Source organism: Drosophila miranda, chromosome 4 (assembly GCF_003369915.1).
Source record: "Drosophila miranda strain MSH22 chromosome 4, D.miranda_PacBio2.1, whole genome shotgun sequence".
NCBI lineage: Eukaryota > Metazoa > Arthropoda > Insecta > Diptera > Drosophilidae > Drosophila > Drosophila miranda.
Window position 1 is genome coordinate 20,647,630 of NC_046677.1, and position 13,977 is coordinate 20,661,606.

Consider the following 13,977-nt stretch of genomic DNA (forward strand, 5'->3'; position numbering starts at 1 on the left):
ACCAAGTTCCGCTCTCGATACTGGAGAGCACTTGGGTGGGCAAAATTTGTGATCAGAATATTTTGGATCCCACGATTTGTTGTGCTTAACCCTAACCCTATTAAAGGCTCATCTGTTGCCTCTTCTAGGGTATCCCAAATTCGTATTGGAATGGACTGATCCCCCAACTAACTTTGATTATATTTTGTTGTTCCTCAAGCATTTTTCTTGGCCGCACATATTTTCCTTCGCCACTGCAGAGTCTTTTATTTTATTTTTTTGCCATATTTAATTATGGAAATATTTCAGAGGACCAAAATTTACATAAATATTGAGTTGATGCTCTGGGAGTTGGCTTTTTAATGAAGTTTGATTGCTCTGCGGATGCGGCAGGAAAAAAAGACCCAATTGAAGGCTTGAAAGAGAGAGAAAAAAAGGCACTAAAAAAAAAGGGAAACTGATTTGTCAGAGAGCAATTTTGGGTATCGTTTGGGACTATTTTTTGGGTGTGGTGGGCGTGTGTGGCACGCATATGTCAAAGAGGAAGTGAAACCAAAATGCTTTTATGCCCCATGCAGCAACCAGCACAGACATTCATTTCCAATGAGACTCATTTTGCGGTGACACACGACACTCGACTCTGCCCAATTTCCCAGCACCCACAGAATCCAGGCTGATCCTGGTCCCCCCCGAAACCGGACTGGCTTTCCAGCTCTTTTACAGCCGAGCGGTTAGACACAGACACAGACCAGAGAGAGAGAGAGAGCCACCGAGCCGCAACCGCAGCAGGGGAGTGGTTGGGGGGGAGGCAACGAACGAGTGGACTAGAAGGCCAGAAATTAACTTTACTACTGACACCTTGACAATATTTCGAACGACAGCATCTGGCAGACATTAAATAGGCAACCGCAATTTTATACCCAGGATAACCGAGCACCGAGCACCGAGCAACGAGCAACGAGCACTGGGTGCCCCCGAGCACATGACATTTGGCATTGCGTGCCTGGCATAAGCCCGACCCCGTCCCCGACCCCGGCCTGACATCTGCCCCGAAAAAGGCTTTGACTTGATGTTGATTTTGGCAGACAGTGCGCTGAATTTTCAATTTTATTTGCAATTTGTATTTTTTGTGCTGCCTCAGCAGTGGCTGGGAAGATTGCAGCAGCAGCAGCAGGCGGCCAAGTGTCATACATAGGTGTTGACGTGGCAGGCTGGCTGGCAGGCTGGCCTCCACCGCCAGAACGTGCCTATGTCAAATGTGGTTAAGAGATTTAACAAGAACATCTCCCCATGCGCCCCCCAAGACCTCTCTTCCTTCTGGAAACTAATTCGAAATTGAACTGCGGACTCCAGTACGGGCCTGCAATCACGACTTGGACTTAATGCAGATTCGACATCAATTTTCGATGGGAGTTTGTCGAGGGGAAATTGAAAATTGCGGTTCTCCTTCTTACGAAAAGGGTTGCCCCTGAAAGGAGCACATTTTCATAGGGAATATTCATGAAGAGTTCTTTGAGACTAGAAGATCTAAAAGAACCAAGTTTGTTGGGGATTTTCTTTAGGAATTTATGGATCTCATGTTTACCCTTGACTCTTCCAGTGATTTCTGTGGAAAGGAGCATATTTTCATGGGGAATATTCATCAAGAGTTCTTTGAGACTAAAAGATCTAAAAGAACCAAGTTTGTTGGGGATTTTCTTTAGGAATTTATAGATCTCATGTTTGCCCTTGACTCTTCCAGTGATTTCTGTGGGAAGGAGCATATTTTCATGGGGAATATTCATCAAGAGTTCTTTGAGTGTATTTTTTGGGAATTTATGGAACTTATGCTTCCCTTTTACCCTCCCAAGGACTTCTGTGGCTTGTATCTGCAATGTGCCAGTGTCTACAGGGCATCCCTTAGTCGGCATTCACTCAACCCCCTACCATTTGCAGTTTTCCTTCTTCTTTTTTCACTGCACATCAATTTCATGTGCAAACAAATTATGTTATCGGTGATATCAAGTGAAAAATTATCTGCATATTCAGTTTGCCGCTTGGTGCCACCCTTGGATGCATTCGTAAACGTTTTTGAGCGCCAAATGGCTCCGCCGGATGAGGCGGATGCGAGTCATGAATCAATGATGGGGATAGGGGTGGGGGTGGGGATAAGCGACTCAAAGCAGCATCAGCAGCAGAAGCAGCAGGAAATTCTGAGTGGCTGCTCATTCATTATGCCAATGGCAGACGGTTTTGCAGCTTTTACAGCATTATGCAATAAGTTAACTTTTTCCAATATAATCTGCTCGACTGCCAGCAGTTGCCTTCTTTGCTGCCTCTGCTGCCTCTGCTGCCTGTTGCACGACTGCATCAAACGTTGCAGCATATATTTATTTTGGCCAGGCACATGTACTCTTTGTTTTTGGGCCAAAGTCAAAGCTGACTGCATAAATGATTGCCGGCAACGTGGCAGCGTATGTGTAATTTGTCGTTGCTGCTGCCACAGAGGAGGCGCCAGCTGCTCCGACTCTGCCATGGAGATGGAGATGGAGATGGAGAAAACTGCATTAAATGCACATTTGTTACGCAGTTCCCTCTCCATCTCCCTCCCCTTTGCTGTGCAGTGAACACCTGTGCTTGGTCTCTATTTTCGGGTAATCCTTTTGCCGCAATTCACCAAAAAACATTCCTTTCTCGTCTCCGTTTTTGTAAATTGCCAATTTATTTCAATGCCCCTAAACAATTTGTGGCAAATTCCCCTTTTATCGAATGCAGCAGGCGAAAAAGGACTCCACAGAAGAGACAGTTTTACACATGATGGGGCACATCTCTCCAAACAAATTAGAATTGTTCTCATTTGCCTTGAACTTTATTTAATTGCCAGAAATTCTGCTCTAAGGCCAGGTTAATCAATTCCAACTGCAGGCGAGTAGTCCTGCCGGGTCTCTCGAGTTGTGTAATTGATTCTGGGCATACCTCCTCTGGCCAGGAGCTAATCTTGTGGCAGCTCCCAAATTGGATCCGTTTTCAGTGCATTTCCTGTACGCTTTTCAGCTCGTTTCGTGCCCGCGGCCCGAGACAACAGAAAACAATGCATTTCCATTTTGAGACCACACGCTGCCCCCCCCGTAGCCACGGGCTCTCCCCATTATCATGCGGGGGAAAAACGAGAGTCTGTATGAGTCATGTATGCTCGGGCATATCTACATCTACAGGTTAGCCGGGCTATAATGTTCATGCATTAGTCATATCTGACGTACACGTTTCAATGGCTGTGGCTGTGGCTGTGGCAGGGCCCCGCCGCGGGGCACATCTCTGGTTCGTAGCTGGAACAATAACCTGAAAACGCGTTTCTAATTAGGGCACACACACACACTGCACCGGATCCTGGGAGAACAACAAAAGGAGTAAGCGATAAGTGTAGCAAATCCCTTCGTGTCCCTGGGGGCAAAGCACAATTTAAGCGAAGGGTTTCCATCAGCAGGCGAGCACCGAGGGAGCTACAATCTACTGGTTGTTTGGCTCACAGCTAAGCCCCAGTGAATGGCCAAAAATCCGTGAAGATCTAGGCCAAGTTGACAATAATTTAGAGTCGCTAAAACTTTTTCCCCCCCCCATCCAGGCCTGTGCCCGTAATTTTTATTAATTTTACACCATTCGGAGGCTGACAAAGTTTTTATTTCTTTGCTTCTTTTTTATGGTCTTAGCGGCGGCTTACAAGCGCTTGGGCTTGTCCTTCAAGGCGGGGGGTGGACAAGAAATTATAATAAAAAACTTGCAACTTTTTTGTTCATGAAGAAATGTTCTTTTACTTAAACGGAAGTGCCGGGTCGGGGCCATTGTGGATTTCCGTTTTAATTAGTCGCCAGCGGCGGGCAGGGAGCACCGAGCACCACCGGAATCTCAATCTGAATCAGAATCAGAATCTGCATTGCAGACAATGCCTCAGGCCTCAGGCCTTGGGGCACAACGGAGTTCTTGGGAGGCAAGAAACGGAGGCATTGCCATTGCCACTGCCACTGCCACTGCCATAACTGTAAAATGTGCGTTGACAAAAAGTTGGTGGCAGAAGAAGGCAGATTCCGAATCAGGACCTTGGCTTATCCGGTGTCTTTGTCGCCCGGGCTTCATCAGAGCTGCCGCTGCTTGAGGGGGAAGGGAGGAGGGGGTCTTGAGATGTGGCCAGAGGGGAGGAGGTGGGGCTGGGTTCAACTGATGTGCATAATTTAAATGAAAATGTCAACGCGGCTTTCGGCAGCCCATTGCACTTACTTTCCTCTTACTTTTCCAGCTTTTCCTTCTTTTCGGTTTGCGTTTTCATTTCGCCTGAGTGCAGTATGTGTGTGTGTGTGTGTGTGTGTGTGTGAGATAGTGCCGGAAGCAGGACAAAAGTCTGTCGCACACAGCGGGAGCCGAGCTGAGCTGAAGATGGATCCTGCAGGATACTGGCGAAGACTGAAAAGTGCACTGCGGTTGCCTCAAATTGAGTTAAATGGAGCGAGAGATAAGAAATGAAGCGAAGAGACCGACTACCGACTGCCATTCGAAATTCAAAGGCCACCGGGAGAGATCCGATGAGGCAGCTGGGCCAAGGGAATCAATATTCAACTGATTAACTAACTGGCACATAAAGAATCAGCCTGATAATAGATTAACACATTAACTAGATTAACTCCCTCGAAAGGCATGTGAAATGTGCAAAATGGTGGCCTTTATTTGGGTATTCTGAAAGGTGGGTAAACCTTTATGAAAGGAGACAGGAGAACTGGTTAAGAATAGATGTTTTTGTGGAATATTCTGGGCACTCCGCTAGGAAGAGTGTGGTACCTTCTATGGAGCAGTATTCGGTGCCCAGGTAGCCCAGGAAGAGTAGATCCCATCCTCATACTTCAAACTTGTAATATATACCCCAAAATCTGTGGTAGGATGACACCTATCAGCCAATACGGGCATCCCCAGGTTAGATTAATAATCCATAATCCAAATCTTGGGCTTAGAGCATTAAATCCCACTTCTGTATGACGTCCATTAAATTGAAATGTGATATGTTTTTATTAATAAGTGGGTTCATTTTGTAAATGAAGATTTGCGAATGACAGGTTAAGTATTCTCCTGTGTTTAGTATTGGATAGATATCTCCAAACCGCACTGAATTATTGGATAATGGAAAGATATATCCTAAAACGGACTATGTATGCGATTATTTTTGAATAGTTTACGGAGATCCTATCCTATTATAAGTATCCCATTCCTTTCTTTAATAGGGGTACTATATATCACACCTTCTAGGAAAATACCGAAGATACGGCCACATGAAAAGTATGTTGATCGCCGCTCGTTCATTCTAAATGGCGCTTCAGGAGAATAAAGTTGTGTTCGGAGAAGTAAAACATCCAAAAGATATATGTATATATATTTTGTTGCCTCTTTGGACCTTCGTGGCCATTATTTATTTATATAATAATAATATTCCTAGCGCGACAGTATTTCTACTTTATGTTAATGCCCTGGTCACATTTATTTATTTTGTAAAAATTCAAAAACCGCGTTTGGTACGAATTTTCATAATTTTTCTTTTGGCATCTGCAGCCACAAAACCCAAAAAAATTACAAGAGAATTTTTGAGATTTTTCATTGAATTTTTTGTTAAATTCCAAACAAATGGCTGGACCTGAAGATTGAGCCACAGTTGAAGTTTCCTACCATTTTTATTATATCTTTAAATTTGAAATATTTTGCAAGATATGGCCCTATTTTAATCTACTAGCTAGTGTCTTTACTTTCCAACAATATAAGCTACTAATCATTAAAAGTGTCTCCAGAATGTCAAAGGTGGTAATTTTGTAGTAATTTACACCTATTTTATATTCCCAATCATAGTACTCACCTTTCTTTTTTTTTTTGGTAAGCAACCGTCCCCTAATTAGACAAATATAATCATCTGGGTTCCAGTGGGAGCTCTGCAAGAAAAAAAGAAGGATTTATTAACTCAATTAATTCAGGAGTTCAGTACATTTACAGTCGCATTTCCTCCACTTAGTTCCAGCAGCATTCCGTCAACCATTACGTCGGACACACTTCAATCAAATGAATAAATTTGCAAATATAAATATGTATAGGACGTGGACAAGGACGTGGAAGAGGACGAGGACGAGGATGGAGCCTGCAGGGAGGCTGAACTTTTTAAATTGCGTTAAATGTTGATCCACGACAAAAAGAATTGATTCACGGGGCAGAACCGAACAGGGCAGTGGAGAAAATATTTAACGCCGTTTTTATTTATGACATAAATACGGTCCAGCATATTTCATGGCCCGACCGAGCGCGAACAAACTGATAGATACAATGCATTTTCGAGTGGCAGTCTACTTTTTGTGGCGCCTGCAATCAGGCATCCCAGAGGCAGAGAGAGAGATGCATTTGATGGGCGCCTGTCAATGCCAAACAACAAAAGTGCGGGGGAGTTGGAGCTGGAAGAAAAATGCTGAAAAATGTACACGGCTTCGATGGTCGAGCAAAAACGAAAAGATAAATTTATATTCAACCTCACACACAGATGCAGATACACAGAGACACAGAGAGAGGCACAGAGGGAGATACACCTACAAGCGTAAGCCCACATAAAGCACTCAGAGCACCAGAACGGGGGACTGGGACTGGGACTGGAGCCGGCCTGCATTTAACAATTTATCTGCAGCTGTCAAAATTAAAACCCCATACGGCTGTGGGGCTGTGGGGCTGGGAGAGGTTTCAAAGCCATAACAGGGGACGGAACAGCGTTGGTGCAGCGAACCACGACGAGTCAATACCCGTGGCAATCCGTGGGTAGCATTCGCCCAGGACACAGCCCAGTCGCAAGTCAGCTGCAGGCGGCATTGGATTTGAAAAAATAAAACCAGAGCAGGATCCGAACAGACCAAGAAAGAGGCAGTGGCAAGAAGAAAAGTGCACCACGGCCCAAGGGGGTCACACAATAATGCCGGTCACAGGATAAGCAACCAGGAGCACCAGCTCCAGTGCCATACACAGACTCTCACTCAGGACCCAGCGGCAGCGGCAACGGCGGACGGAATCGGACCGAGTTGGACAGGAGACAGAACCGAGAGGCAGACAGACAGTCAATAGCAGGGGCGTGGCATGGGGTTGGGGACCGGCCCTGGTTCTGACTGTAAAAAACGGAAATGGGGCAATCATAAATTTACACAGATATGCAAGTGCCCTGGCCCCGGTCGGGCTTTCGCTGTGTGTGTGTCTTTGTGTCTGTGGGCAGAGGCCACAGAGGCCGCGCCTTCGCGCCCCCCCCACAACCCACAAACAGGCGCTGCAACTACAACAAACAAACAGACCAAACAGAGCCGAACAGACAAAACAACAAAAATTACAAGAAATCAAAGAAAAATCAGCAACGAACACGAATTCGGGAGTACCCTAAAAGGGGGCAAAGGAAATCCTTTAAAGTGTGTCCTATGAATTATTTGGGAATTTTGTTGAAGTGGTTTAATGGGTTATGGGATTTTTAAAGTTCATATTTAAAGGTAAGAACTTTCTGAAATGTATATAACCCTTGGGGAGGGCAGCTGTTCCAAATACAAAATCTCTTGGAATTGCAAACCAAACCCTGAGGCTTCGATCTGAGATGCTCGCGTGAGTCCATCTATGGGTAAAATGCTTAAAAAGGAATACATTTTGGTTACTAAAACAAAAGGAATACATATTTATTCCCTTCCCAAGAAAAGTGTTCGGCAAAGGTCTAAGAAAAGTTTCGTAAAAACCGAGTTTGAAGGGGGAATTGATCAACACTAAAACGTACATATATCGATTGTTTTTCCATGGTTATAATAAATAGATATATACCAATAACACATATAACTTTATGGATTTTAGTTCAAAATTTATTGAAGACCTTCTTTAATCACAAATTAATGTATTGCCTTAAGCAAACCCTGAACACGTACTGCCCAAAAATGTAGAGGTAAATATTTATGATAGAATATCCGCCTTCTCAGGTCTAGGCTTTTGCCCCTTGGAATTCCCAAATATCTCTCCAGTAGCCAAGTATTTCACGAATGCACCTCCAATGCTCTGAGATTCGGCTTCTCATACAATTCCGCTGCCAAATGGCTCCAAAGTTTATGTGTGTGTGTGTGTGTGTGTGTGTGTGGGTGGGTGGTGCATCCATGAGAACGACTTCGATTTAATGCGAATGCGATGCGTTGTCCGATGCCTGCCTCTGAATGGATTTGCCTTCGCCAATCCCTGGCCCCATTCCGCTGCCCTTTTCCTTTTCCTTTACCATCCATCCATTACGTTCTTTTTTCTTCTTTTTTTTTCGCTCTGGGTTCGCTGAGCTGAGATTTGTGGTGCGGTGCAAATAGATTTCTAGCGTAGAACATAAATAATACTCACACAGGCGCACCCACACACCCACACACCCATAGACATTGGCCCTTTAAATGCGAGTATCTGTGTGAATGCGAATGTGAGTGGCAGTAGTTGATCCTCTTCCTTTGCTGGCGTGGGAGACAGGCAAAAAAGAGCACAACCAAAACACACACACAAAAAAAGTAAAAAGAAAAGAGTGCCAGGCATAGAAGGCTGTGGGCCTTTGGAGCGATACTTAGATACCCTCAAATTTCCATAGGTCCTAGATATAATACTTCCATTTGAATGGGTGGCTTCTCATTGTAGCAACAAGGGTTTCTTGGAAGCCTCTTTCGGATTAATATCTGAAATAAATTCTTTGAAAATAATTAGAATTATATTGATGACATTTTCGTGAAATATCTTTGGAATCAAACAAGTTTCTCCTGCAAAAATCTGTACTACGACTGAACCCTGAGCGAAGGAGACCTGAAGGAGACCACAATGATAACTCCATAATATATGTACGTCGTGGCTTCCTTTGCTCCAGCGCCAACCACCTGCTCACTCGCTTCGTCGTGTATAGAAGAGACTCCCTTACTTAATAGAATTTTTCTCCTCTGTGTTGATCTTCTAATCAAACCCTTAATACCCTCTGAAAGCGTATAAAAAGGAAGAAAATTCTGAAATCAAAATCAAAGTGTTTGCATTTGTGAAAATCGCACACAAAGGCAGGCAGTTCTCCATAGAGAACTATGGAGAGGCCGAGACCGCCTCTATGGAGAGCTGTATGGAGTATGGTGTATGGAGAGCTGCATTTAAGGCGTAGCTGTGGGCGTGCCAGGGTCTGCTCTTGCCTGGCTTTGCATGCAAATTTTCCAGCTCTGGCAAAACGTTTGACATTTGCCTTTGCCCTGTCTCCCTGGGAGATAATGTGGCCTCAGTGTGTCTCTGTCGCCCAGAGATCTGCACTCAGTTTTTGTCAGGCATTCTTTTTGTGTACCCGTGCCCCGTGCCCCGTGCCCCGTGCCCCCGGTACCCTCCTCCCCTTGGCTGTGCTGTCGCATATTTCTGCGAGTTGGGTTGGTCCCCGGTACCCGGTCCTGGCATAATGATGGGCATGGCTTGTTTTTGCATCCTGCATTCTTCATCCTCTGCCTGCCGTTTGATTTGTATTTGCATATCGCCTGGCCACATTCTTGCCTCGTCCTGGACGTCCTCTGGCAGGCACTGCTATCCTCATCCATTCTCGCTCTGCAATTTATGCAGCTCGGCATTTTCGGGGGGGAAGTGGGGGCCCTGCGACTACAATTTGGGCTTCATTAGGGACTGGCCCAGGTGTAATTAGTACCTGAAGCGTGCTCATATTTGTTTGGCCCGACTCAGTCCTTCCCGTGGAAGGGGAATGCCTCTTGGTTTAGGCTCCGTTTGCCCCACCATTTGCCGGGCCAACTGAAACTGAAAATGAGCCAGGGCATTTGACTTTTGAGAGTGTAACTTTACTGTTCACACACTCCTTCCTGCCCCTTGCTGCACCCCCTCCAACAATCGATATCTATAGGGTTACAGGCTTATGCTGGGGCCCCTCCTGGCACTTGAGGCAAGTGCATATTTCCTGGTCTGGCTTTAGATTGTTTGAAGATCTCATAACAAGTTGTGGGCTCCACTCAGCTGGAAATTCCCAAAAGTGTTAAAAACTGTTCACAGGAACAGACACGGTCCGGACCTGGCTTTCATCTACAGCTCTCGGTAATCCCCAAGTGCTGCTGAACATGGGAATAACACACGTAATGCATACATATTTAAACATTTGCTGATGGGCAAATGACACAAAGGTGGAGAAGGAGGAGTTGCCCCCCCCCCCCCCCCGTTCGGGGGCAGAGACGGACAAATGTTTGGCCAACTTAAACCTTAATCAATGCAAAAGTTTTTGGCCTAATCGCTCTCAATTATTCAAGTGAAACGTGGCATTTAACAACTACGTGAGTGGGAGAGTGGGGAAGTGGGGGAGAGTCCTTAACGAGGCATAACTTTCGCCCGTAAGTATAATTTACCTAACCAATGTCTGGGCTACTCTCAGCCAATCCGTATCCACACGGCCCACCGCTCAAGTAGAGACCGAAACCCCGAGTTGGCGGCCTGTTAAGTGCCACACACACACACACACACACGCCACCAGTTGGCAGGGTTAATAATAATGATATTTAAGCCGAGTGGGCAGGACCGGGACGGGCATCGCATCGCATCGCATCGCATCTCTCCCTCCAGCAATGAAAGGACAAAGTTGCCAACGGAAACGGAAGCAACTACACAGAGTCCTTCCCATTCTCTGCGCTCTCTGTGTGTGTGTGTGTGTGCCTTTTGTAACCAAAGTCATACGAGTACTACCTGGTGGTAACTGGAATTACTAAAAAACTATTCACCCACACACACACACACACGCGCAAAAATATTGTGCCCTTCTGTATGTTGAAAATTGAAAATGTTCCCAACTTTATGGCCGAAAAGAGGGACTTTTGGCAGCGAATCTCCTCATACCCTTTTGCCTAACCAACAAAAATAGTCACTCACTAAATTTAGTAGAATTTGAGTGCAAGAATACCCTCTGAAAGGGTATTAATACGGAGAGGGATGCTGGCAGGGGTACACATGTATCTGTAGGATAATTCCATTGCCTCCCCCTCCCCCCCCATCACATAAGCCCTTTCAGGTGGGCCGAGCCGGGCCTGATGAAAAGTCAGGAAGTAAAGTTTTACGGTTCACATAAAAGCTGAAATGTTCATACAATCAGCATGAATAATAACTCGGATGTGGATTAATACTTGGTCCAAGTGTGTGTTGAGTGTGTGCAGGCCTTCGAGCCTTCAAGCCTTTCGATTTTGTGGCTAAATCTGTAACGCTTGGTCTCCCTTCACAAAAGCTGGAGAGTTTCCCCGCTTTTGATTTTTTCTGTAATTAAAAAACAAACAACTAAGATTTTCGACAAAAACAAAGTAGTCTTTGCTTTGTGTCCTGCCAAAAATATTTGTTTACGTATTTAATTTCAAGAATTTGAAAACAAAGAAGTCTTTGCTTTGTGTCCTGCCAATAGTATATGTTTTCGTATTTCATTTAAAGTCATCTCTTAGAACGGAAAACAACTAAAATAATAATTTTTGTTTCAAATGGGAAAAATTCAAATAAAAGTGAACGAAATTTAAGAATATACATTGCAAAGAATTGGATTTTCCGTTGACCATGTTGAGATTTTTATTTGATGGACAGTACATCGGCGATACGGAGACCCCCAGCGACTTGGGCATGGAAGAAGGCGACAAAATCGAACTATACATGACGCAGGGAGATCCTGTTGTATCGGAGTTCATCAAAAAGCAGTTCAGTAAGTTACACAAAGAATTGCAACTCGAAAAAGAAAACATTTTGAAAGAGCAAATCCCCCACAGACAAATTCCTGTTTAAAAAATGCCGCCCATTCAATTCTCTGGGAATGTGGTAACTCTACAAACAAAATGCCTCGAATTTGGCATAAAAGAATTAATACCATTTTGTTCATCAGGCAGATACTAATATAGAACAGCAGACTAGGCGGCAGACACTTGGCTTGGCTTCAAAAAAAGACGCGATGCTGGCAAACTCTACTCTACTCTACTCTTCTTCAAAGCAGCAGCTCTACAGACTCTCCTCTACACGAAACTGGAGGACCCTGCTCTAACTTAGATCATTTTGTTAATCGTTAAATCGTTAAATTGTTCAACATTTTATGTAGTTTCTATCTAGCTCTAAGGGCACAAAAGAATCAAACATGTTATGTAACAAATCCCTCCGAAAACCAGAAGATGCCACCTCCTGTCCAAGCTCATAAATTAGAAAAAAATTGCGTTGACACCAGCAGGGAAATGCGGGGGGGAAAATGGTAAGGAATTTGGCATCAGCAAATATTTGCAGCACGTTTTTCGTTTACATATCAACTTGACAACTTTTGCATTACGATTAAGATGTACAGCCGGAGAGGACCGGAGAACAACGTTATCAACACCTATCTGAAGAGGGGGAAGGGGCGGGCGCGGGGGCGGTGAGGGGCTCGCACACAGCATCCCTCCTGGTCCCGCCCCGTCCAAGTCTGGGGCGAGATTTATGTGTTTTGCTTGGCTGCCATTCTGTTCCGTGTGCCATCGTGGCCTGCTTGTGCGACAATAAAACAAAACAGAACAAAAGTTCCGATTAGATGGAAGAGAATAGTTATGACTTAAGGGGGCAAGGGGGTAAGGGGGTAAGGGGGCGCAGAACTTTGGGTCCAGGGCTCCGATTTGTGTGCCACACTCTCCCATCGAATGCCAAATATTTTGACGTATTTCAACGGCAACGGCCACGACTGGCGCAAACAGCGGCTATTATGGCCACAAACGGTGGAATAACAAGCGAATGGTTCGGGTTGGGGATACGCCCTCTTATATCCTTTTTGTGTCCTTGCCTTCGATACCTTTGGAAGTCGTATATTTATGAGCGGCATTCGCGAGTGCGTAGGAATTTTGCTTTTCGTTCGTTAAGATTTACGACACACACAGCCAGCCAGAGAGCACGTCCTGGGCACGTCGCTGACTTTAGAAATTAATTGGCCCAACTAAGAAATTCGAGAGTAAGCGTCGTGCTCATAAGTCCTGCCATCGTCCTGAGATGCGGTTTTTTCCATGCTCCGTGCTCCGTGCTCCAGCCACAGCCTCTGGGTCCTGCAGACAAAATTAATTTGTTATCCTCGCTTGTTTAACGCAGCTATAAATTATGATGCCAAAGTTTTTGGCCACTCAAAGAGGAGGAGCCATGCCCAGCCACGGGGGGGGGGGGACGAGACTTTTCAACGTGGCCGGCAACGTTGCCTTGGCAATTATTAGCTTTTGTTACGCACACTTTATCACTGGCCATGTCGATATGGGGGTCCTGCCAGCCGTCCTTCCTCCACTCTCTCTCGATATATATGGGCCGCGTAATTGGTGGGCACGTTAATCAACACTGGAGTGTGAGGCAGGGTCTCTTCTCTGGTCTCTTTGGCCAATTAGAGACCATGGGCATGGGCATGGGGCCTTGGCCTGGGCAACGCCTCGAAGATGGATGCTGATGAGCCTGCGCTGATGCCTTGATGCCCAACGGCCCGAACATAAATCCTGGTCGGAAGCCACTATTAGCGTGGTGTTTAGTAAGCCTCCAGCTTGATGGCCTTTGATTAGCTTCGATATGGGGGGGACGCTAGCCATAAATTAGCACGGCTCTTTGTTTTAAAGGTAAGCCAGGATTCACAGGAAAACAACAACAAAGTTGGGTTTAAAGGTGGGAAAGAACTACAAGCAAAGGTCTACGATTTAAGGGAGTTACGGAGGCCCAAGCGGCCCTCAAAACCCAACCAAATAAAGGTAGAGTCACCCACAGGAAGAGGCTTCTGCCCCGCTGCAGACCAAGTCCTCCTCCTGGAACCATTTAATCCCTTTCCTGCCACGCAATATTCCACAGCAGATTGTACAGGATCAGGTACTGGGTACTGGGTACTGGGTTTCGGCCGCGATATTGCTGATTTTCCACTTGATTGCTTCAACTTATCCAGCGCTCGTTTTAAAAAACAGATTAAATTTCTCCCCCCTCACCACAGTCCCCCGCCGCCACAGTAGG

General features: G+C 45.4%; 1 protein-coding gene across 3 annotated transcripts; it reads left to right on the top strand.

Annotated features, from left to right (window-relative positions):
• Positions 1 to 11,383: 11,383 nt before the first annotated feature.
• Positions 11,384 to 12,197, top strand: LOC108163923 (small ubiquitin-related modifier 5-like). Of its 3 annotated transcripts, none has more exons than XM_017299460.2 (3): positions 11,384 to 11,698; positions 11,763 to 11,811; positions 11,880 to 12,197. In XM_017299460.2, coding segments are annotated over exons 1-3 (192 nt in total). In that variant the 5' UTR covers positions 11,384 to 11,556; the 3' UTR covers positions 11,881 to 12,197. The 3 variants fall into 3 exon arrangements, with proteins under 3 accessions (XP_017154949.1, XP_017154946.1, XP_017154945.1); XM_017299457.2 differs by having other exon boundaries at positions 11,385 to 11,698; positions 11,763 to 11,808; positions 11,876 to 12,195; XM_017299456.2 differs by having other exon boundaries at positions 11,399 to 11,698; positions 11,876 to 12,190.
• The last annotated feature ends 1,780 nt before the right edge of the window (positions 12,198 to 13,977 follow it).